The 26,213-nt window shown below is 43.7% G+C and overlaps 1 protein-coding gene across 1 annotated transcript; it reads right to left on the bottom strand.

Annotated features, from left to right (window-relative positions):
* Window positions 1-4,843: 4,843 nt before the first annotated feature.
* UBXN7 (UBX domain protein 7) lies at window positions 4,844-24,280 on the bottom strand. The gene is made up of 10 exons (XM_009996745.1): window positions 24,126-24,280; window positions 23,123-23,190; window positions 21,304-21,369; window positions 19,998-20,110; window positions 13,578-13,724; window positions 13,084-13,174; window positions 11,880-12,007; window positions 10,787-11,180; window positions 9,982-10,061; window positions 4,844-5,212 (listed from the first exon to the last, which is right to left on the bottom strand). The coding sequence occupies exons 1-10, from the start codon at window positions 24,278-24,280 to the stop codon at window positions 5,051-5,053; spliced, it is 1,404 nt and encodes a 467-aa protein (XP_009995047.1). The 3' UTR covers window positions 4,844-5,050.
* Window positions 24,281-26,213: the final 1,933 nt, after the last annotated feature.

The following is a 26,213-nucleotide window of genomic DNA, read 5'->3' as shown; positions in this document are numbered from 1 at the left end:
GGTACCAAAAGGTTGTCTCACTTCAAGATTTTGTCACCTCAGATACACACACACAGAGAATTGGGCTTGATTTCCTTTCTTTCTACCCTAACTTCGAAACTTTCCAAATAATGCAGAGACAGACTTTCATTAGAATTAAAACAACAGATAAAAAAACCAACCCCCACCCAAACTTAAACCCCAAGAGATGAAGAAGAAAACCTAGTGAAAACAGTCTGTTTTTATTTCCAGGATCAAATATTACAAGAGGACATTTACATATATTTATAAAAAAAATGCAGCAGTTGTGTATATAGATCAGAGGTTTCCTTGAGTTTGGTCCCTCCCAGCACAGTGAGCTGAAATATTCCAAATTAATCCTCCTCCTTCTCCCCCCCAAAGTCACCAGCAGTGAAGAAGAAAGCGACAACTGTAAAAACCTGACAGGCAAAACCATCATTTGGAAACTGTAAGTTCACCAGTTAGAGGAAACAGCTTCATTTTTTTTAAAAAAGATCATCTCCCCACCAGCCTGGTGGTGTCTGCCAAGAGGCAGCACCTCCCCCAGCTAAGCTTCACTCAGCTGCTCTCCAGAGAAATCTGCTCTGTAAAATAGCACCTCAGCCTGCTGCTCCATTTCACTCTCTGTCCTGTGTTTGTCTCAGCACCATTGAACAAGTCACCAAATGACTTTCCTCTGCACTGCAGACCCCCAGGAATGAAAGGCAGTGACCAAAGCCTGACCTCCCATCACTCAACACACCCAAACAACAGCAGATAAACCCGAGGCACTGATGTTAAGTGCTGCATTCTCTGATTAAAACACCTGTGTGTGTATATATATATATATATATACATATGGCTATATTTATTGGGGGTGGACAGACACTAAGGATCTCCAGAGTAGAGGAGACTGGAGTAAAAAGTCATGGTGGACATGAAAGGGCACCCATTAACCTCACTGGTTCAGGAGCCACCAGCAAAAGTGTAACCAAACTGTGGTAAGACCTTGGGCTTGGGACAGGGAAAAACCTCAGCCAGACAAAATCTCAGCCAGACTTTGTCAACCAACACAGATCAACCCCAAACAAGTCACTGGGAGTGTTTCCCAATAATACAGATGGTTCAGGCAGGATTCAAAACATAAGCCTTTAGAACAAAATAGTTGCTCCATGTATAGAAAAGAATTTCTCTTGAAATAATTAAAAAGGGCTAAGAAAACAAGGCACACTCAGTCTTCATCGGATTGAGACTTTGCACTTCACCCATCTCAAGCACATCTCTACTACCCCCCCTCCTCTTGGAATACAGGACTGGCTGATTTTTTTTGTACTAACTTGACTAAAAAGGGGATTAGACAAGATAGTAGTGACTGAAGAAGTCACAAAAATTAAGTAATAAGTTCCTGAAATGACATAAGACTTCCCATTCCCACAGCCATTCCCACACAGGTTTCTGGGTTACTGGCTTCTTGAAACAGGTCAGCAAAACAACCCCAAAACTCACATTTTATGCATCTCTTCAGTGTTTGGTACCTGATGAAACACAGCTCAAGTGATGCCCTGGCCCCAGATGAAAACTGCTTTTAGTTTAGCTTCTGTTGCTCTGACAAGAGCAGGGACAAAGAGCCAGGATTCAACATCCCAGCTTCTCCCAGACCAGATGTGTCCAAACACCTGCACACAGACAAGACACTTAATTTTGGAGGATACCAGCTTTTCTTTCTCATTCTTTGAAGAAACTTTTCCCCTTGGCCTTTTAAGAAATCCAGTACACTGAATGAAGCTGGTGCAGATGAGTGTATCAATTCAGTAGTCTTTAAAAGAAAAAAGAAATGCAGCTAGGAAAATAGGAGGCCAAGTGAAATACAAGTTGTTTCACAGACAAGAGGGGTTAATTCTCCTGTAACAGCAAGGCAGGACATCTGGTGAGCTCTGGAAATCAGGCTGAGGCATCATTTCTGTTCACATCTACTTAAGGACACCTTTGGGTGCCTTTTTGTATTTCACACACAGGTGCACATTCTTTTAAGACTGATACTGTCAAGCTATCTGATTCCTCAGGAAGGGCAACATACTTGAGTCTGTGAGACTCAAGTAAATCAAGCAGATCTTAATTCAAAACCTACTGGAAGTTCCACAAGTACAGCCAGAATTGTTTGGCACAGCCTTTGTCTGCTCTTTTTCAGTCAGTAGGGAATACTGTGATGTTGAAGCTGGTCAGGCAGCTTGACTTAGAGCAGGTATGATCTGGAAGACCTGAAATCCTTCTCTGGGCCTCTGAAGGATCCTAAGTGGGAAGCCAACAGTGAGGATGTCACCAGCAGCTGGCAGGGAAAGCCATTTTATTTGGGTTGGGAATATGCAGGGATGTGTATTTCACTGCCTTCTGCTCACAGACCAAAGCAAGACAGAAGAAAAGTCCCATTTTCAATGCAAATCTTCAATTTCACACTCCTCTCTCCCTGCTGTGTTATAAACACTGAATTTTTCTCTAAATAAAACCTCAAGGAAGAAAAAATGAAGTTAGAGCATAAACACTCCTGGTCCCACCACCAGCAGGGAAAGTTACTTCCTGTGCTCAAGGGACATGTTTCTTGATGGTTTAAAAAGGATCTTGAAGCAGCCAAGTGTAACATTTGCTTCCCTGTGAGAGGTGACTGAGCTGCTTTGGCCACCACAAAAGCAATTAAAAGAGAAGCCAGGGCTCCCAGTTTTGGTTTTGACAGCAAGATGATGAGTGTAAAGTTACTCCTTTCCTTACAGCTGAGCAGAGAAGAAAGGAAGGAGCTGTCACAGCTGCCTGGCTCAAAGGTGGGCAAGAAGGGAAGGTTCACAGTGTGGGGCTGCGACACACAGTGGACAATCCCTCCAGCAGCAGAGAGGATGAAGATGTTCTGTTTCCTCCTCCTCCCCACTGCTGATACAGATGTTTGATATCACCTTCCTTCACCTGATGACAGCCCAGCCCCACACAGAGCAGCCCAGCTGGGGAGGGGCAGGGGGGAAGGAGTACAGCTCCCAACACTAGCAGTGAAAAAGCAGAGTTGTTTTTAGGATGTTTAACTTGACTGCTGGAAAATCAGTGTGGAACAATGTTGCCCAAAGCCTGTCCAAAACAAGCTGAGCTCCCCACCACCAAACACAGCCAACCAGCAACAACTGAAGACAGGAACAGGTGGCACCACTCAGGCTCCTGGACCTGCACTAGCAGGGACATGCAGCAGAGCAGGACAGGTCAACATGCTCTCATCCCAGCTGCCTGAGGGACACAAAAGGACCTACACCTGTTAGGTACAAATGTCAGAGTGAACTATTTCAACCAGTCAGCTGAAGCTACTTGGGGAAGCATCAAACCCCAGAAGGTTTCCCTCTGTCTTGCTCTCTCATACATCCAAGGATTTATCTATATATACAGATAGTATATCCTAGAAATACAGAGGAACCTTCAGTCCAGAGGTGCCAGTGCTGCTTCACAGGCCAAATACCAACATTCCCTCCTTCCCTGCTGGCCTTGCAGTTCACTTCCCAATGCTGGGAACCAGCCTCCACGACAGGGTCTCTTGACAACCCAAAAATGTCACCTGATGTCACATCAACTGTTACTCAGGAATCTGCAATCAGATTTTGCCTTCCTCATTCTGCACCTTGCAGCAGAATGCAAAATAAATTTTGGGCAGAAGGTAAATCAATTTACATAATTGTATGAATACATCTAAACCTCAGCTCTGAGCAGAAGACAGTTATAAACACATATGATGGGGAATCCAAGACATTTTCTGTGATTTCCTACATATAGAGACTCCAAAGTACACAGGCTAGTAGGAAATTAAAGGCAAGATATCTTAAGTTTTAGTCTATGGTAAATTTCTGACCACTGAAATCTTTTTCTTTACTATGTATAAAACCATCTGACAGTTGCAGAAAGAGACAGCAGTTATGGCAAGTCTCATATCCCTTATTCCTCACTAAGGAGGAACACACTAAACTGAGTTCTCTAGTTGTAAATACACAAGTCTGGCATCCACCTTGAAGTCACCAGTCATTCCAGTTTACTAAGGCTGAGTAGGTTTATACTTCATGGAAAAAAAAACCAAACAGAAAGATCTACTTAGGACTTCTTGTCCTGCTCAGTCCCAGTCAGTGCTGCAAAATCCCTGCAGAAAACAAAACAAACACCATACCAAAAAAAAAACCAACAACCAACCAACTGTGAAGTTTTTTTATGACATGTGTTTTCCAGAGTCCAAGACCAAACTTTACAGGACCCTGCCACCTTCCATCACCATTTGTAAAATCCTGAGAACAAGTACAAAGGAAACACTTAAGGGATACTGGGGAGAGAACAAATGGAAACCTGACCTGCTTCTACCCAGGAGTCTGTTCTGCTCCAACAGCTTTCCCTCTGAGCCAAGCAGTCAATCCCACTTAGAGTAGAGTTGGGTTTGGTTTGTTGTTGGTTTTTTTTTGGTTGGTTGGGTTTTTTGGTTTTTTGTTGTTTTTTTTTTTCCTTCAGAATTTAAAGCAGGAGGAAAACATACATGCAGCCTAGAAACCTTTACATCAGATAGGAGCAAAAGTATCTCACCACAGCTCAACCCAGCTCCTTCCCAAACCCCAGGTTTTTGCAGACCACTAGACCAGAAGGCTGTAAGGTTAATGGAGACCTTTCCTGTGGAGAATGACAACAAAGACTGTGCTGAAGATTTACACCCTCTCCTTCCAGAGAGAGATGACTCAGTGCCTTATCACATACTAGTTTCAAAAATAAATTAAACAAAACAGTTTTAGAATAGCAGCGAGAAGGGTGTGCAGATCATTTTCCTGTATTCCATGACAACAAAGGAAAGGTGTTCTTTCCAATGCAGGGGTCAGGCTGAGGAGGAAAATAAAAACTCTGAATGTTCTCATTTGGTCACTAGAGCAGGAGAAGCAAAGAGAGATAAGGGTCAACCAGCTGCCTGCCTGATTTCAGCACTGCAACGCTATGACCCTCAGCTGCATATGTCATGAGTTGGTGTCCCAGGCAAAGAGGAGAGGGGAGGAAGGCTGGGAGAACTCAGGCCACAGTGCTAATTCCTTTCCTGCACAAAGACAGTCTCTTGAGGACACAGGCCTGCCTCCTGCAACGTGATCTCATAGTCCAGGTGGGAGAGTCTCCTTCGAGGGAAGTTGGTGAGAAGTTCAAAGCGTTCATTGGGGTATCCTTTAGCCTGGACGTGCTTCACAAGGGCCTGGAGAGAAAGGAAGGCAAAGGAGTGTCACACTATTCAAATACAACACAAAAGGAGGTCCAAAAAGATCCCATCTTCCTTTAAGAAAAGGAAGTTTGCAATCACAAAGAGCATTCTGGATTTATTTTGCATATAGTATAGGCCTGTCTTACTTCAATACCCCACTTGGCCCAGACATGGGATGAGTAACAACCATGAAAACCTGATTCTTTCAACAAAAAACACACACAACAGCACATGAACTCCAGCAAGATGAACCCCACCCCCCACATTCAAATCACAGGAAAGGAAGATTTGCCAAAATAAATAATCCTTAAATGCCCCAAAACAGAAGGAGAGAGAAATGGAGATGGGCAGAACAGCAGGCGATAGAGCAACAAAGCAAGAGCTTGGGCAGAAGGAAAAGCTTTTTTTAAGAGAGGGAAAAAAAAGACAATTCACATGTAATAAAGCAGGAAGCATGAAGAAATAAGGGGGTCCCAACAATACTGTTCACATACTTTTGGGGGGCAACTTGTGCCAGTGTATTAAGTACATGAACACAAGCCAGGAGTATTAAGCTTCTACTAGCACTGATTATTGCCCCTCATTGATGAGCTGCCCCTGCAGGACCAAAGTGACCCAGCAATAAGTGGTTGGCAACAAGCATGTGGTAGTTACTGGTGCTCCTCACAGGCAAGGGGCTCAGGAGAGGACTTGGGTGGCTGCTGGCGGTGTTTGTGTTCTGGTAGGAAGGCAACACTGACATGACACAGGACATGGTCTCCCACAACAGTCCACAGCAGAATCATTGAATGGTTGAGGTTGGAAGGGATCTCTGAAGATCATCCAGTCCAACCCCCCTGGCCAGAGCAGGACCCAAACGAGGGCAGGTCACTAAAAGGCACCCAGACAGGTCTGGAAAGTCTCCAGAAAAGGAGACTCCACAGCCTCTCTGGGTAGCCTGTCCCAGGGCTCTGTCACCCTCACAGGAAAGAAGCTCTTCCTCATGTTGAGGTGGAACCTCCTGGGCTCCAGTTGGAATCCACTGCCCCTTGTCCTGTCACAGGGCAGCACTGAAAAGAGACTGGCCCCTTCTTCCTGACACCCCCCTTCAGATATCTGTGAACATTAACAAGCTCCCCTCTCAGTCTTCTCTTCTTCAGCCCCAGGTCTCTCAACCTTTCCTCATCAGACAGATGTTCCAGTCCCTTCATCATCCTTGTTGCCTCTGCTGGACTCTCTCCAGGAAATCCCTGTCCCTCTTGAACTGGGCAGCCCAGAACTCCACACAGTGCTCCAGATGTGGCCTCACTAAGGCAGAGTAGAGGGGGAGGAGAACCTCCCTCCACCTGCTGGATACACTCTTCTTAGTGCACCCCAGGAGACCACTGGCCCCCTTGGCCACATACTCCTCTTAATGTTTCAGGGGCATGGATGCAGATGAAGAACAAGGCCAAGGAGCTGCAGGAAGAGGTCAGGATGTTCTGCTGCAGCAGGGAAGATGAGCAGGAAAGCAGTAGGATGCTGGCAGCAACACTACAAGGGCAAGAATTGAGGCCTTGACAAAAACAACAAGATGACCAGAAGTAAGACCCAAACACAGGGAGGACAGCAACTCGCAGCACAAAGCATTCTCGAGACTCATGATCTGTGGAAGCAAAACAGCAGCTCTCTCTTCATTAGGAGAAATTTTAAGAAAGAAGAAAAATGTTGAAAGAGTCTTGGCAATAAATGGGGAGGCCAAACAAGTTCCACTGAAGACACAACGGGACTCACTGGTCCTACTCAACAGGTCAAAACTAGCAGGGAGAAGCAGCAATGCCTGCTGGTGGATGGGACTCCTTCCACAGGGGACCATGGCTGAAGAAGACCCAGTGGAGGGCCATCAAAATGACTATAGAGTATAGGAGACACCTTGGGACATGAAGAAAGCCTGAAGGACTTGGATTTGTTCAGCCTAGAAAGGAAAAAGCTTGGTGGGAATATGATCTAAAGGTTCCAATCTGGAGAAGAGAAAGGCATTTCTTTCACTAGGATGCACAGTGACAAGAGACAACACACACCAGTTGCTCCAGGAGAAATTCCATTTAGATTTAAGGAAGGAATTCTTTACTGTGTGAGAAATTAAACTCTGGAGGAAGTTGCCCAGAGAAGTGGTGGAATGTGCCTCACTGAAAGTATTCTAAAATCAGCTTAAAAGAGCCCTGGATAAACCTCACCTACAGTCCTGCATTCAAAAGAGGCTTGGACCTCCAGGATCTCCAGGGATCCTTTCAACCTGGACTTTCCCAAGATTTGATGACTGCATCACAGCCAGGGAAGTAGCTGCATGGACACATTTCATAAAAATCCACACACAAACTCTTGGAATAAGGAGACTGGTGCCTCAACTTCCTCTTTTACCTGCACTGCTCTCCAACAGGCTTTGCAGAACACAATACCTGTGTCTGATGAGGAATTCAAGTCGGTGTCACTTCTTTTCCAGGCAACAAGGATGATCTAAATTCCATTACAAACCACTCAATTTAAAAAGTCAGTTGAGTTTACTGCCCACATCTCCCCCCTTGCTCAGTTTCAAGGCCAGCCCTTCCTGCACACCTTACAAACATTGGTAGACTACAAGTTATCCAGGCAATCAGTCAGCTACTTCATTGCACAATGAACAATGTTGCTGTGAAAAGGCAGTTCTGCCTTTTTGATTCTTGCCTGGGGGGGAAAAGAAAGGCTTAGGGTAATATTGGAAGCAGATGCACATCCTGGAGATAAGAGTGTGTAAAGAAGCCACTCTTGACTGATAACAAAGCCACAGATTAAAAGAAATGTTTTCAAAGCAGCCAGTGTTGGTGGGAGAGCCAAGATCCTCTCATCAATTAAACTTCTCAAGTGCATCTGTCTCCTTGAACAATTTCTTTTTACAGCTTGAAAAATGGAAACAAGGAAGGGCTGAAAAGAATCAGCATGGAAATAATGCTCACAAAGAAACATCCCAGACTCAAATCTTCTTCTGACTGAAAGGGCTTTAAAAGATCACATGGCATGAGCACAAAAGCTGCCTGTTCAGCTCTGCAATCCACAGATCTCTTTACTCACAGATCTTGACTCACCTAAATTCCTCTGCTGACTGCAGAGCAGGCAGCAGCAATGGAAATCACACGGCAAGATGAACTTCCTTAAATTACCACAGTCCATAAAAGGAGTCAAATCAGAGGTCAGGATTATCAGGAATATATCCATATTGCACCTGTGTATCACCTACATAAATGAAGTATTCCAAAGCCACAGAATGGGTTAGGTTGGAAGGTGCTACATGTTTAATAACACATGCAATTTGATTTAACAGACTGCTTTCAAAAAGCAGTTAAGATAGCAAAGAGCACTTGGTAAAAGATTATACACTGATGAATGCAAGAATGAAGGTGTGGAAGTAAAGCTGGTTCCTACAGGAAGAGAAATGCTCTGTGGTGTTCTCCCTTTGTATTTCAGCCCCAGGACTCCATGTGTAGCCCTGCAGGCAGTCTGCAGACCTAAGCTTATGCTGGGTTTTGAGAGATGCTGGTGTAACAAAGGTATAATCTTCTTTTTTTTACCCTTTTATTTTCAGGCCAAACAGTTAAAGATGAGAATATCACCTTGAGACACTGAACATTTCCAGAGTGCTGCAGACTTGGTTATAGTCTCATTTTCTGTAAGAGATGTAACACTTTTCTTCTAAACCTGCAGGAGATCCACCTGAAGATGTCTGCTTTTGACTTCCCCAAGACTTCAAAACAGAGCTTTTAGGTTGAGCACATGAAAATGAGCTTAACTGGCTGTTGTGTCATGAATACTCACAGCTAACAGGAACAAAGAGACCTCTTAACACACTGCTTGCAATTAAGCACCTGCCAAATGTTTGGTGGACACACCATCCCTATCAACTTTTCCAAGGTAAACAAGCCCAAAGCACAGTAAAGACACACACCTGAAACACAGTCATTAAAGAATACTGTAACAAATTTGTTCCTTCAGAAGTTCTTCCTCCAAAGACTGCTCTGCTGTCCACATCCAGAGGGAGTGTGGAAGTACAATGAAGGAGATGGAAAACAGGAGCAAAGAGTTTTGCCTTTGATCTTACAGCTGTCTGACCATGAGCAGTGACTGAACTTTTCCATTTCGAGAAAACCCACAAACCACAAATGAGTGAGCTCAGAGTATTTGCTTCCTAGTGCTACAGGAAAGCTGGGGAGGAACTTTGGACAAGGGCTTGTAGGGAGAGGACAAGGGGGAAGGGATGAAAACTGGCAGAGGGGAGACTGAGGTGAGACATGAGGAGGGAATTGTGGAGTGTGAGGGTGGTGAGAGCCTGGCCCAGGTTGCCCAGGGAAGCTGTGGCTGCCCCATCCCTGGCAGTGTTGAAGGGCAGGTTGGATGGGGCTTGGAGCAATCTGGGCTGGTGGGAGGTGTCCCTGCCCATGGTCCCTTCCAATACAAACCACTCTATGTTTCTATTTTATGGTCATTTAATGATGAATGCAAAAACCCCATAGAGTTATTTTAGCAAAGAAACCATCAATTCTGGGACTAAGGAAGACTCTGGAGTGTACATGGAACCCAACCAGCAAGGGAAACATACAGAGCCAGAGTGTGTTGATGGGAAGAGAGGAATGACAAGGAACAAACACAACAGAATGACAGTGCAAGCAGTTCTTGGATGTACCACTTTGACTGCATCCCATGCCACCACAGGAAAAGAAATTCTCCACTTTCAGCTCTCCTGTGCTCAAAGGATTCTGATTAACTCCACTCACCAGCAGTTTAGCTTGTTCAGGCAGTGAAACTTGTTCCCTCTTCCCATCTGGATACCTTAGCATCAGCTGTGCCTTTGGTCCTGGCATAAAGGAAGTTACTACAAGTTAACAAACAGCAAGGAGCTCTTGGGTGGATTTTAGGTGGCAGGCTCTACTGCACAGCAGAGCAGGGTTAGGGACTGGAGACAAAGACAACGTTCCAGGCTATCAAGATATACTTCTACCTAGTGTTTAAAATATACACATCGAACTCAGGACTCATTCAAGAGTTAATAGTAGTGACTGGAACCAGTCAGTGCTCCCAGAGAAAAGTACACTGTGCCTTTGAGACCACCTTCCTCTGCTGCATCCCAGCTCAGACACCACAGGGAGGAACAGAGACTCTGGGGACTCATTTATGGATGCAGCATTAGCAAAACTTAGGCCAGATCATCAAAGCAGCCAAGCTGAGCCCAAGGTGGGGCTGATTTTATTTTGCTTCTCTCTACCATCCTGGTAGAAGCCCTGTTGTGTGCACCTGCATTACCCTTTACTCATGGGCAAGGTCTACAAAAGAAATCTGAGCTTGGTGACCAAAGCAGCTCTGCAGTTTGTGGTGGCATCCCTATTGTCAGAGTGGTGCTGCCGCCAAGGTGAATCACTCCAATCTCTGGTGTCAAGGAGGGAGTGAAACAGAAGATTTAGCTTTTCAGAACAAGGGATCAAACCATGCTTGTCAGCACATAAAGATTTTCAGGAAAAAAACCCCAACAAAACCCAGAACACAGGTCACTCTAAAGACAACAACCAAAATGTGGGAACTTACCATTCACATCTAGGCCCCGGAAGGTGCTTTCAGGCTTGTCAGTTGGCTCCTCCAATATCCCTGCATCAACACAGGGCACTACTCTGTGGTTGGATGTTGTCCCAGGCTCAGTCCTTGCAGGGGGTTCAGGCTGAGGCCTCCGGGTCTCCTCCTTTTTATACCCCAAGTCCTTGTGTGGAGACTTCCTCAACTTGGTGGGAATTTCTGATTCCTCCTCCTCCTCAGAGCCACAAACTGAAATAAACTCTTCACTTCCAGAAAAAATCTCTGACTCTGACTCCTCATCTGACCGACTCTCCTGCCTGGCCTGTGTGGAATCAAAATGTGTCTCCTGTAATGAGGCTTTGATAGCAGCTTCCAGCTGGCTGTCCTCACTGGCATCAATGAGACTCTCCTGTTGAACACAGACGTGACACAAATACAGAGAGATGGTTTTTAGGCAGGTACAAAACCAAGAGGACATTGGTCTTCTAAAAAGAAGCTACTAAAACTGGCAGGAACAAGCAGCACAGAAAGCTCCTCCTGCTGTGGTAACTTAATGGAGTGATACATCTTCCTTCCTCACATGCACAGTTCTGTGACTGCTAAATCCTAAACAAACACCGAAAGCACAAACTGCAGGACAGAAATAGTTCTGGTGGAAGAAGGTGTTCCCTGGAGCACTGTATTTTTGCATTCTCTTGAATTAACTCATTTATTCTCTTTATTCTACTGAGTGTTCAGTCAGGACAGCTGGATAAAGACAGCCTAGTTTCTTCTTTTAGGTTTTTCCAGCCCTCCTAGAAGGACTCAGGAAAGGCCTCCAGGAAAACTGGGGAGGGACTTTTGACAAGGGCTTGTAGGGAGAGGACAAGGGGGAATGGATTGAAACTGGAAGAAGGAGATTGAGGTGAGACATGAGGAGAAAATTGTGGAGTGTGAGGGTGGTGAGAGCCTGGCCCAGGTTGCCCAGGGAAGCCGTGGCTGCCCCATCCCTGGCAGTGTTGAAGGGCAGGTTGGATGGGGCTTGGAGCAACCTGGGCTGGGGGTTGGAACTGGGTGATCTTGAAGGCCCCTTCCAACCCAAACCAGTCTGGGATTCTATGATACTTACTGAACGAGAACATTTCTGGGGAGGGCTGGTAGAATGGCCATCCAGCTGTCCATGCTCACTCAGGAACCCAGTCACTTGGTCCAAGAAAGAAGTCACATCTAGCTGGTGCCACTCCACTAGTTTCTGACCTATGGAACAAAAAGATGTCATGAAACATAATTTCAGCACAAGACTGCAGGTTTGCAGTCCAACACACAAATAATTCACTGCTGTGTGTGTATGTTACTTGTGAAACCACAACATCCTCCAGGCTTCCCCCTTCTACCCCCCTGAAAAGGTTTCAATCATGGACAGACATAAATACAGACCCTGTTTATTTCTATTCTTTTTATCTATGGTAACATGTGCCCAGAATGGTGAGTTAGGTTTCAAAATTAAAAAAAGCCAAACCACTAAGTTTATGAAGAAGTATTTCTACATTCTTGCCTGCTTGGATTCTACAGCTTTTCAAAAATAACATTTATTTCTGTAAGTAAAATGCTAGGAGTGTCCTAACCTCAGTTCCAACTTTTAAAAAAATAAAGGTTTAGGTGGTTTAAGTCAAATAGCAAGAAATCTCAGCTCTGATTACAGACACTATTACTTCAGTCCTGAGAAGCAGGAGACCAGACAGTTAGGGAAGACCAGAGTTTACATTCCTCGTGTCCCAAAGACAAAAGAGAATAGGAAAATAAAACCAAATCCTCCAGAAAACGAATTTTGATTCTTCAATTAAAAAAAAAAAACCAAACAAACAAACCCAATGCCTAAATGTTCTTTCAAAATTAAGATGCAATTTAACAAGTCATCTCTGAGCTTCACAAAGCTGCTGTGCAAGGAGCAGGGAGCAGATTCGTGTAATTCTTACAAATATTGTAGTTTATTCATCCCATGACTTGAAGTACTTTCTGAAAGGACACTTAAAAGTGAATTAATTTCACAGTTTCACCACCAGGTCGCGCCACCTTCACTGTCCAACAAGGCACTCGCTGAGCTACACCAAGTACAACCACACAACATTTCAGCAAGACTGGGGAGTTTTATCCTCCTAGTTCGTCCAGAGCGTTATCACTTCACTTCTTCAGAGACAACAAGGTCTCTCAGAGAGCAAAACAACGTAACTGGGATTCTTCAGGTGCTGTGAAAGATGATATTCCAGGTTACAGCTGCCAGGCCTTCTCATGGGATATACAAACTGCAGGTAACTAATTGTCACTTATCTTACCTGTTCTGGGATCCAGGATGGAGACGTAAGGGAAGTCTGCTAATTTATAGAACTGTATATACCTCTGTCCTTCCTCACTGTCATGGTATACCTGCAAAAGACCACGTTGGAAGCAAATTACTGGGTGAAGGAACACAAAACAAACTGCATCATCAGATCGTACAGAGTTTCTCTCTGTTGTATAGTTCATGCTACAAATGTTAAGTAGGAGTTCTCAGTAACTCAGACAAGGTGAAAATACACCTGCAACACTCCATGTATTAGAAGCTACATGGCAACATCTTGAATGCACAAGTGAAGGGCAGTTTCTGCATTAAAGTGCATGTCCATGAACTAACTCTCCACCCAAGAACCACCTCTCCACTCAGGAACCACTGCATCTTTTCTGCAAGTTTCCCAAGAGAACTGCCATTTGATTTGAAGACTCTTTCCTTTTCACTGCCCCATCTACCAAGGCACTAAGTCACCCCCAGGGCCCCATCAATCTCTCTCACCTGCCAGAAGATGAAGTGCTCCCGGATGATGTTCTTCACAGCCTCATTGCTCCAGACATCACGGTTCAGACACTGACAGGCAAAATCTTGCACGTTCTGAATGTTAATCATGAGCCATTTGTTCTGCATCTGACCACACTCCTTGGCCTGTAAGCACAGAGAAAAGCTCCATAAAGACCTAAGCAAAGGGCCTGACATCATCAAGTGCTAGCAATGCTCAGTGATGTCTTCTAACACAGCCAGATTTTTCACCAAAACCCCTTCAGTGTGAGAAAGACTAGTGAAAAGGCTGCCAGAAGGAGTAGGGCTGGAAGACCTGCTTTCAAGGAGACTGGTTGTACTACAGTGTCACATCAATGACCAGAGCTGCTGGATGTCAACAAGCCAAGCAAAGAGTGGGAAAAGCAACTTGGGGAGGGGACACACACACACAGGGATGCTGAATAAAGTATTTGTTGGGGAAGGAGTGTAGTTAACCACACTGAGCTGACAACAGAGGAAAGACCTGCTCACTCTAAAGAGAAATCTGTGGATCATCTTCTGTTGGAGAAGGCTGCCTAAGTGACAGAGGACTTGCTAATTCAACAGCACCCCCTCTCTGCATTTATTTGTTTCTCTCGTCAGTTTTGAGTTAACTCTGTGCATCCTTTTTTGATGCTCCTTATCCAGACTGCAAGTGGGGAGGAAGACAGGAAGGTGCAGGAAGAAATCTTACTGGTTTGAGTCACAAAGCTGGCATTGTCTGATTGCTTGGTTGCAAGTTAATGGTAGGAGTTTGAGCAAGAATGTAATTCTGATCGGTGAACTGTCAAACCTGTTGAAAAAAAGAGGGCTAGATCTTTTTTTTGCTCTTACCATCAGGAAAAACTGGAACTAGCACATGAACTCACTTTCCTTCTAAAAAATTGGAAAAAACCTATTGATGTCTAAGTGTGTTCACCATCCTGCTGCTCATGCACTTAACAGCAAACTCAAGGAATGAGGATGTTAGGCAAGATTTTGCTGTTTGGGCAATATTTTGTTCTCCAAACCAAAGATTTGACTTTAAAAATGAATTTTAGCCAGTGTACTTTTGGATAGACAGCCTATCCAATGTGTGACAGACAGACAGACATGGGAGCTGCACACACTTAGCTTCACAAAGTGAAGAATCTCAGTCTACAGAATTGATCTGCATGACCAAGTGACTTGCAGAGCCAATTTTTATTTTACTCAAAGGAAAAAAAAAAATGAATGTAGAAGCATGGAATAGTTCTCCTGTTTTCACAAAGGACCTCAGGCTCACTGCTGACCACTAACATGACAGCATCAGAATCCAGTATTTGGTCACCAGGTGAGAAAAGTAGGGCAGGTGACACCTAAGCAATTGCTAAGGGTCTTAAATATAGTCATTATGCTTTTATTTAAAAGTCTTCCTTTGAGTTAGCTGTGGATTTTGAGAACTAATTCAAGGAAATCAGTTTAAGGTAAGGCCTAGAGGTACTGCCCAAGCTTAAAGGGAACAAAAATTGGAGTCAATGGGATTGCCTTAGCCCTGTGTTCTAATGTAATCCATAATGAATTATAAGAACTTAAGTAACTAGAAAGCTGGGAAGTGCATCTACAATTTGAATATTTTCCAATGTTAGTGAAAACCTGGCTCTACCTTTCCTCAGTCCAGCTAAGGTCCCCAGAAAGGTGTAAACAGGAAATTGCACACAGAACATCTGTGAAGCTGGGTTTTCACTGGTAAAGCAGGTGTAGCTTTTGAACCTACTTTTCACTTCCTTCTAAAAACAAAAAGGCTTCACATTTAACATTTAAAAGGACAGTCATGTTGCTACCATCTCACACACCAACAACTCTGCTCTTTCACAGCTACTGGGGTTTGTCTGAGGGGATGGAGGTGGGTGGAAGGAGAAGAGTGTGGAGGGAAGAAACACTGTGGGTTTGGAGGTTATATAGGTGGGAAAGTGACAAAAAGAACAAGGGAAGGCTCAAGAGCTGGCTTGCATATCCTAGGAGCTGTGTCTGTGGGCTTTAGATCCACTGTTTCCAACATAACTGCACTCCATTCCTCTCCTTTTGAGTGATATAAGCCAGAGTCAGGGAAGGCACAGGTTGGGTAAAAGCAGGACAACCACTCTGCAAGCACCTCTGGTCCAGCTTTCAGCAATCAGCAGAGGAGGAACTTTCAAAGACAGGTAAATATTCTCACATACAAGAGGCCAGATGCAAAAAATCCCAAACCAATCTGTCCTAGGTTTACCCTTTCTACCCATTTACATTTTTCATCACAACTTACAGTAACAAACCAGCAACCTGGTTGGGCAACATGTGAAAGCAGTCTTGTTTTGCACCCAGTACTGGATCTCACTGGATAACCTTGAGCTCTTGCACTACTAAAAGTAACATGTTTTCCCTCTCATTTGACTTTTCTGAACCATGTGTGGCTTATAAATGTGGTGTTTCTTCCTTAATGCACTGCTCCTTTAAGTCAGCAGAGAGAAGCAAGGAAGTGGAGCCAGCATCTTGTGACCTTCTGGACATCTGCTAATCAAGCATGATTCAGCTTGGCAGACAACAGGTGACACAAAGTCAGAGCATGAGATTATCTAACAAGAAATATCCTATTTGTTCTACACTAACACTTAGTGCCTGGGCCAGGGCACTCATCTCTTCACCAACCAGCCATTCCTGTGCCAAAAGTGCAGTCTAGAAGAACCTTATGCAAAGATCATCACAACATTTGAGTACAATGACTGGATTAGCTTCCCAATTATTGCTGCTACATACAGCATAAAGAAAAAAGAAAATCAGTATCAGCTGTAAAGCTGAGAGCAGCTAGAAAAGGTTTGACTTGTAAAATGAGGAAACTTCATACAGGCCTGAAGATCTGCAATATTACCTGCAGTCACTTGACAGCAGCACTGAAATCCTAATGAGTGCTAATGAGAATTATCTACTCCTCAAACAAGAAATATAAACCAAGTCCATTTGGTGCACACCCCCCCAAATTAGGGAGAGATTTATTTAGGGGAGACCTAGGTTGGACATCAGGAGGGAATTCTTTCCTGTGAGGGTGGTGAGAGCCTGGCCCAGGTTGCCCAGGGAAGCTGTGGCTGCCCCATCCCTGGCAGTGTTGAAGGGCAGGTTGGATGGGGCTTGGAGCAACCTGGGCTGCTGGGAGGTGTCCCTGCCCATGCAGGGGGTTGGATTTGGATGATCTTTAAGCTCCCTTCCAACCCAAACCAGTCTGGGACTCTATGATTCTAAACCACATCATATGCATGAGAAGATGAACACCTGCAATTCTGGAAAGCAGTCTTTGAGATTAGAAAAAAATCATGCTCTTCTTTACAAAGTATGTTTGGTGTTCAACTTATTTATTATAGTCTAGTGATTTATTCCTAGCAGATTCTACAGCGATTATTTATTCAGGAGATAACACTGAAGCTTAATACACATGAAAGCTCAATATTAAAAGTCAGGAAATGACAGTTAAAAATCCCTTGAGCAACTTTAACGGGCTTTTAACCACACAACACTCCTCAAACACAGATGGTTTAGTGACACTGTGTATTTAAGCTCTGAAATTTCAGATAAAATTTTCTAGTAAGAAAAAAAAAAAAGGCAGCTCAGGTTAACACCTTGCTGGTCCAAGTAGTAGTTTGCCTCTGGTTTACACAGCCCCGTTCCACCAACCACTACGTAACTAACATCTAGTGGCTCAGTCACCACATTCAAAAAGCCTGTAGGATCAAAAGAAGGCATTTTACAGATTTTCTGTATCAAATCTTTTTTACCACATTTTTATGGTGTCATTAAGTTAATCACACAATTTCACAAGTATAGTGATCATAAGTTGCTCTGTATGTGAAGCACACTGCCTTTTTCAGATAGCAAGTTCAAAGAAGTCATTCAACACTTGATAATGTCTCTTCAATGAAATGTCATTCTCACCTACTCTTAAAAGCTTTACTGAGTTAAAATGAAATGTTGCTTTTTGCAACAAACTTTCTTGGTATTTGAAGAAAAAGGAGGTTTCCTGGGGAAAACCAAAGGCTACTAAATCTACTTACTATCAAAACCAACCTTAGAGTACCCAAAGATGAGCAACAAAAGATAAACAGCAAAGCTACATGAAATCTGTAGTAAGACCAGTTGCCACTGCTCTTGCTAGGTTTGAATAAACTCATAAATCATTAATGATTCTATGATAAATGTAAGTGGCACAAAACTGGCAGGATGTTCTTGCCCCTCCAGAGGTTAGAATATATCACACACTAATAATAATAAGAAACCCCCACTTAGATTAACTACGAGGGCATCAAAATACAGTGTTTATTAGTCTTTGGTGCTTTGGAATGTGAGAAACATCTCTGATTTATTATATAGTTTATATGTGTTTATCTAGGTGTAGAGAGATGGAGGAAGCAGCTTGTTAGATATGAAATCTGAGAGACTCAGGTCACTGGGTTCACAGGAAGCCCAATGTTGTCTTAGCCTGAAGCAGTACAACAGTTTCCCATCATAACAGTAAAATGGAAGGGGCCATGGCCAACAACCTGAGAAGCTGAAGATTTTTACTGCAATGGGGTTGAGGAGCTTCAGTTAGAAATGAAGGATATGCCACGGGACAAGGAATCATGCAAGAACACAAAGAGGCGAAAACCAGTCCCAGAAAGGGTACAATCTTTAACTTAATCAAATTAATTCTTAATTTTAATTACTGCAGCTAAAAGGACAAGGTGTGCACATATAACATGCCCACACTTTTTAATTTACAAGAGCAACTAAGAATGCAGAGGCTTTAGGACAATCAGATCTATCAATCATTTATTTCATCCTCTGAAACCACTTCAGACTGTGGCTGACACCATTGCTGAAGTCTGGATATCCTTTCTGCAAGACAGGAGGAAAGATCAGCCCTCATCTCAAGCTCTCCAGTAGAGGTCAGAAGGCACTCCCTGACTCTCCCTGCTCCAGTCTGAAGCAGCACTGGCTGATTCCATGGGAATTCCCTTTCCCTTGAACCACACATTCACTGAGTTCACAACCACCACTGAACCAGAGGCCCAGTATCATCAGCTGGAGGACCTGACACAACCTTGTTTGAAGTACACCCTGAACCACATATCCCAAGGCAGAGGTGCCTCAGCACCAAACACTTCAGTCTGCTCATCTGCTTCCACTGCACCAAATCACTTGCTGAGGCAGACACAGCTATCCTTCCTTTCAAACCTGGAATTTTGTTAGAGGATTAAGCATATGGAGGGCACTGTCAAAACAGGGGAATTAGTGACAAGCCAACTGATCCCTGGTGATTTGGGAAGCATCACAAGAGAGATGAGGCCAACAGGATGAGAACTGGAAACTCCATAAAGGCACACAGCATTTCTCCAAAGATTCTCCAGTAGAGTATTTCTGCATGGCAGGAGAGGGAAATGTGACAAGAATGTAAATAATACTTCTGTTCAGCTCCTGGAGTCAGATCTCCAGCACTGTCTGCAGCATCTGTATCACACCAGCTGATCAGTAGTTTGCATTCTCATTAAATCATCCTATCATAATAACCTCAGCTACTTAAAGATGACCAGATGGAAATTCAGAAGTAACTGTAACTTCTGAAGAGTATCTGGAAAGGATGGACTGATAAAATAAAAATATATACCAATTTGCATATTTTATAATCATTAGTTAAGTCACTGATCTATATTGTAACAACTTATGACTAGACCCACACATGGCTGCACAGACAGGAAAGGTGACATCTGAAATTATTTCTGGAAGATGGGAGACTTAGGTTGGACATTAGGAGGGAATTCTTGAGTGTGAGGGTAGTGAGACCCTGGCCCAGGTTGCCCAGGGAAGCTGTGGCTCCCCATCCCTGGCTATGTTGAAGGGCAGGTTGGATGGGGCTTGAAGGAACCTGGGCTGGTGGGAGGTGTCCCTGCCCATGCAGGGAGTTGGAACTGGGTGATCTTGAAGGTCCCTTCCAACCCAAACCAGTCTGGGACTCTGTGATTCCATTATTCTAATAGGCCTCTTCCCAAGCAGACATTCTCTTGGATACTTCTCCCACTACCAGATGCAAAAGACAACAGGGTGTGATTTTATACAAGAGCTCTGCTGAATATGATAATGTGCCTTCATTACAAAGTCATCCTGAAACACCACTGTTTCTGTTCTGACCAGCATCCTCTGGGCACTACAGCCTTCCAACAAGTGTGATTTGCCACCCTGACAATGAAACACAAACAATGTGGGCCATCATCAGTAGTTAAGTCCTTCACTAAATCATCAACCTTTCAATAAGCAGTCCATAAAATATTTATCACTTCTCATCACCCAAGAAATTGATCCACACATGCCAGCAGCCTAACACACGGTTTCACATAGTCACCAGGTAAGAATTGGCACACAAATGTCAAAACTTACTGTTTCAAAGCTGCCTTTGTGCATCAGATCAATGGGAGGCCTGAAGAGGTCTGCTAGAGTTGTGAGCTTCTTATCTACTGCCCCTCCATTCCGTAGCTCCTGTTCCTGTCGAACTGCACAGCCCCAAGAGGAAAGGAAACTGAATTAGACACAACACTCACAAGGTGGGTTTATTATTGGCAAGATGCTCACACATAAAACTTCTGCACAAGAGCCACAAAGTTAGACCACATGAATAAGATGAGTTGCTATGTAAGGGAAAAACCCTGCTTGTTTCAGCTTTCCCAAGCACTGGGCATTTATTTATAAGATTTATAACATTATAAGATGTTTAAAAAACATTTGAATTCATGTGAGTATCAGCAGAGGGGGTCATGTGCCAGTATTTGAAACCAAATGAGAAAAAAAACCCCAGCCATGACTTGTCCCCAGTGATGCTTTTAAAACGGCAAATGTGCTAGATTGTAGCATCATAACTTCTACTTGAAATATTTCTATTCCTGTGTTTCTATTTCTTGACTGTAAGGAAGGAAAAGAAAATAAACTAAAACAGATTTAGTTTACATAGTGGTATCCAAAGGTATTTCTCTGTCTTTTTCAGGTGGGTGAGTTTTCAGACTAGTTTATCCCCAAATAGCACACTTGGAGCAAGTTTCTTTTAGTGGTATCAACTCCATTCAAAATAATACAGAACATATTTCTCCTACATGAACACGATCCTATACACGAAAGATAAATCACAGCAAATGCTCACCCCAAAATGCAGCGATACAAGGTATTTTACAAAACCCAATCAGCTGAAACGGGCAAGAACTATTCCAAAAACTTCCCAGTAGTGAGAGGACCTGTCAATGGGCCACAGTGTGCATTTTCAGGCAGACATTGGACCCCGACAGGAAAAAAAACATCCCTGTGTAGCAGTCCTAAGAGCCAGAAAACAATTCTGACTTTCATGGCCAGAGCTAGCCAGACAGTGACATTCATCCACAATGTTTTACCAAAATCCATGCTAAAGTTTCATCAAAAACCCTCACAGTGGTTTTATATATTGTGTATCATTAAATGGCTCATAACAAAGTGAACATGAGGAGAAAAGAATTAAGGGTATGATGAGTCTTGTACTTTCATTTCCACAGTTCCCAGTGTTTACTGGAAAACCCTGACTAAACGTGTCAGGGGACAGAAAATAATTCGGACCCAATACATTCCCCTTTCATTGCTACAATAGGAACTATTTTTCAATCTTATTTGTATTAAAAAAACAAACAAACCAGAACCTCTGTCTTACTGATCTGTAGACACTTACTGGTTTCTGTCTGGAAGTCCCGAAAGCCATCAAATATGGAGCGCGCGGGTCTGCGTCTTTTAGGGGCTTGGAATCAAGAATAAGACAAGAATTATTGCAGAAGTATGCTAGGAAAATAGTTACATATGAGTACTGTCCATCACACTTTCCCCACATTGGTGGGAAAACCGTATAGGACACCAAAGTAGGAATGATGTGGGAAGGAGGTCATTAGGATGGGCTGGACGGGAGGAAAGAAGAGGTTGGCTGCAAGATCCATTTCCTGACACATCCTCCTTCCAGCAAAATTCACCCCAGGAACAAAATATGGATCAACAAAACACAACAGCTTCAAGTTAGACCTTTCTGGTGGGCTCAGCACACAGTTGCAGTGCTGCCACAGCATCAACATGTCACAACTTCAGTCAAGACTTGTAAAAGGCCTTCAAGTAGATGGAAAACCTCTGAGGATGAAACCCCACTGAGGGATATTTTCTTTATTCAGAAACACATTTGCTTCTTTCACAATTTCTATTCTTCAGTAATCTCTTCTCCAAATCCTGTACAAACTTCTTAATTGGATTGGCAAAAGTCACACTCTTCTGTTGGATCCAGTATCCCTGTCTGCAAGAACACCTTGGGACTAGATTACCTGCAAGAACACCTTGGGAATAAGTTACCTGCAGATGCCAGAGATAGCAGATCACTGGAATAGCACCTAGAAGTGCCCCTGAAATCCTACAGTGCAGCACAACCCCTGTACTTGGGATGCAAACTAAAATTACCTGCCAAGACTTATTCCAACTATTTCTCTGTATTACTGTTCACTGAAAGCAGAACAATTTTAAGATAGAACTTTCAAAGCCTAACTGTTATAATAATATGATAAAGAATAAATTAAAGAGAGCAATGTAAATACAGTTCTTGTTCCTTGCATTCTTCTCATACAGAGGATGGAGCAAAGAATCAGTGTCCCATATAGAATGTAGTGGAAAAAGAAAGCCTGAATGAGAAACATTATGTGAATAATGCCTCTCCAGCTGCATCTTTTGCAACTCGAAATGCTTGGGCACAAGCACAACCCATTACAGCCAACCTCAGAGCAACTTAAACTACAGCTGGGAACAACAACTGAAGGACAAGGTCAAGAAAAGCAACATTTCCCTTGCCAGGCTCAGCTACAGTCTGGCAGTGCTGGGAAAGGTGTTCACAGCAGTCCAAGGTAGATGCTTTCCTGATAACCTTTGCAGAGCAAGATGGGATCCATATATCTGGCAGAGCACAAATAGATAGGGTCATTCTTCAGCTGGAAGAAAACCTAAGCTCATAGGACTGTCTCTATATGACACTTTAGGACAGAAACCAACACGTCTCCTTCTATGAGGTTAAAGAGCTGAAAAGCCCAAGTATCTCTCCAGTTCCAGCTTGCCAGGCTGCCTCATGCATGTTTGTCCTCTTCATTTTCACTCACCAGGCAAAGCTCAAGGTTTTATCCCACCCCCTTGAACACTTCCACAGCAGGTGGCACAGTTCTGAACCCCAGATGTACACTGATCACAGCTAATTTCCTGTTGCTTCACAAAGTCTCATGAAACAGGAGCCAGCAAATTAGTCCCACTGGGAATGCAGCACCTCTAATGTGTGAGGTTTCCAGTAACACCAGTGTATTTCCCAGTAGGCATTTGTGTTACAAGGCTGCTGAGTTGCAGCAGGAACAGAAGCCAACCAAGAAAAAAATGTCTTCATATTTAGCAAGTCCTGTTTTTCTTGTCTCTCAGCTTGTTTCAAGGTAAAGAAAACAAAAAAAGAACAACCACCAAAAATTAGAACACAAACCTACCTCCAAACAAGGGCTCAGGCTCCACTAAAATTTCCTGTTTTTGAGGAATTGGAGCTCGAACTTCATCCCTATCAAAGAGGAAAGAAAAAAAAAAAAATCAAATCAGAGACCACAGTATTTCAAGTACTGAATAAACCACATCCCATTGTGCTCCAAAGGGCTCTGCAACTTGAACCAGCTGAGGACACTGTTGTGTTGTTGCATCAAATCTAGGAATTTGAGGTCAACAAGAGACCATCCATTCCCAGTCCTGGTACTGAGGCAGGACTTTGTACACTCTGTATTCAGGCCTGGCAGGGATGAGCTTTTTAAGTCTTGATAGAAGATTACACAGATCCCTCTGGGTGACTACATCCCAGGTTTTGTCAATCTACTATTCAAATGTTTTTTACTTCCTTAATAACAGTCTTTAAACTTGGATAAGTCTCTTTAAACTTAGCAAAGGCTGCTAATTAATCTGTTTGCCATTCTCCTCCCGTGGTTACTACAGAGATGCAGACTTTGCAGTTCCTCTGCATACTAGTGTACACAACCTAGCCTTCCCAGTGCCAAATCTGGTTGCATTTAACACAAGAAAACCCTTACAAATGGGACTAAGGTGACTACATTTATAAAAACTATAACAAGATAATCCTCTAACTTCTAAATGAACATAAAGCAAAACTGCTGGAGCAATTTAAAAGTAAGAATCTCTTACTACTGGATCCCTACTTTAATGTCTTGAGCTCTGTTTGCAAAAACCAGCATGTGTAAGCTACAGAAATCTTCTGAACTACATGCAAGGGTGCTTAAACTTTGTTGTTCTACACCTCAACTTACACAGCAAGAACTTACCCACCCAGAACAAAATTGGAGCAGTCAACTCCACAAGATCATCAAAGCACATGTGACAGTGGGTTGACAGCAGCTGACAAGTGACAATTGTTGTGTTTGTTCTGCTTCACACTGTGAAATTCTTAAAGACAGGCTGCTGATGACACAAAGGTGCTTGTGGGGTACCTACTCAGTGTGTGGTCGAACAGCAGACACCCCTGCAGAACTGGTGCTGGGCTCCTCAGCTATGCCTCCACCATCCAGAAACATGGTCACAGCCATCTCCAGATTATTGTTGCATGCTTCAAGCATGTGCTTTGCCACGCTTTCACTGGCACCTGCCATGCAAAAGAGAAGTTCAAGAATTCTCCAGACAGCATTTGGATTGGAAGCTCTAGGAACAGCTGACTGGAAAGGTTTCTCTCTGTAAACAGTAGTAATTAGAAAGAACAGTTCATCAGTTGCCATGAAGTACAACTGTGAAATGAGACAATCACATATCTCTCACAGGACAAGGGAATGCCCACATACTCTTCCTTCCATCAACAGCAAACTTAGTGGAACCAATCTGAGGGGTTTTAGCATGATTTTTATTCTCTTCCAGAGGTCAGACTTTTTCCTGGTACCATTTTCCAAACACCAGGAGGCACACACCAAAAAAAAAAAAGAAAAGCTACCTTAACATTTGAACAGGGAATATGATAAGCTGCTAGGTTTTTTTTCTACCCACTTACAATAGATCTTTAGAGATGAAAGAAAAGATATTTTGTTTTACTGACTGTGCTGAAAGATAAAACTAAACCAGCATAAGCTCAGTTCACACAGAAAGGGAAGAAAGGCAAGAAGGAGCAAGTGGTACTGGTTTACACAGTTACCTGCATAATGACTAACATTTACTAAGATCTCTCCCAAGCTCAACTAAATCCAGTCTTATTCTTGCTGCCCCAGGATGAAACACTAGTTCTCAGCATCATCTGTAACTCTTTCCTCAGGGGGTGAGGAAACTTCTGCTCAAAACCCATCCACAGAAGCACCCTCAGCAGTGGAGACTCTCCTGCACCCAAGCCTTGAAATGTCCACAGCATCTGTCTCTGTAGGTGGTGGACTGCCAAAGAGTTCATTTTCCTAGGGGAAGGTTGGTAGAGAAGAAGTGTGGCAAAATGCAGCTCAACCTGTTTGGGAGTAGCTTTTGGATCTGTAGTGACTGCAAACCACCAACACGAAGACCACACTTTCTCCTGCATCAGATAACACATGATCACATGTTATCACAGATGTGATCTTATCACAGATAACACCAGTTTGGGCAAAATGCATTTGGGTGTTCCTCAGATTTTCTGGGAGAGACTCAAGAAGCTCCAGTTTGAACAGACTAATAAGAGAGAATATGCTTTGAAGCTGTCGAGATAAGTCAGACCTAAATGATCTGGGCTGTTATATTAAATCACAAAGGCCAACTGATCAAGGGAGCTGTTTTTCCCAAAATAAACCAACCTGCTATGACAAGCACCCCTGGATGGCAGTCAGCTGAGCTTCCAGATCTTGATCAAGACAGAAAAAGTGCAAAATAAAAACTAATGACAGCTCAAAAAAATAAATCTGTGTGAGAGAATCAAGTCCATGCTCTTCAAACCAACTGCTCTTTGGCATTTCCAGCTCAGGGGTGACTCTGTACCCTTTCAACTCCAAGCTTAGACAAGCTGCTACACAAAGCACTGTGGACGTGTGCTTCTGACACCTGTCAAATCACACTCGGCAAGAGCAAACCCCCTGGAGACCCCTGCTCAGGACCTGAGTGCATCCAAGCCCAAGCACATGGACACCGAGCTGGTCAGAGTCACTGAGCTAAAAGCAGTTTCTACTCTTAACAACTAAAAAAGCTCAACACGTTTTATTAACCACTCCCTCAGCACTTGATACGCAACACCCTAAGCAAGGGGGAACCACCGGGAAGCTGATGACACAGAAATGCAGGTCCCTTCCAACCTTAACCATTCCACGATTCTATGAAGTGGCTCAAGCGTTCCAGCCACACCAACTAAGGCAAAAACTCATCCCCTGCCGCCAACTCCCCATTTCCAAGCGACTTGCTGTTTTCGCCAGCAAACCAACCCCCCAGAACTCGCCTGTAGTTTGAAGACTCGTTGTTTTCCCGGGAAGCAGACACAGGGTTGGGCTCCAGCCCCCCCAGCTTTATCGCCGGACACGGCTCCCGGGAAGGGGGAAAACACACCGCTACCACCGAGAAGCGCGACCGACCGCGAACAACCGAGCAGCC

This window comes from Chaetura pelagica, unplaced genomic scaffold (genome assembly GCF_000747805.2).
Source record: "Chaetura pelagica isolate M959 unplaced genomic scaffold, ChaPel_1.0 scaffold264, whole genome shotgun sequence".
NCBI classification, from domain to species: domain Eukaryota; kingdom Metazoa; phylum Chordata; class Aves; order Apodiformes; family Apodidae; genus Chaetura; species Chaetura pelagica.
This window is presented reverse-complemented; position numbering and strand designations above follow the sequence as displayed.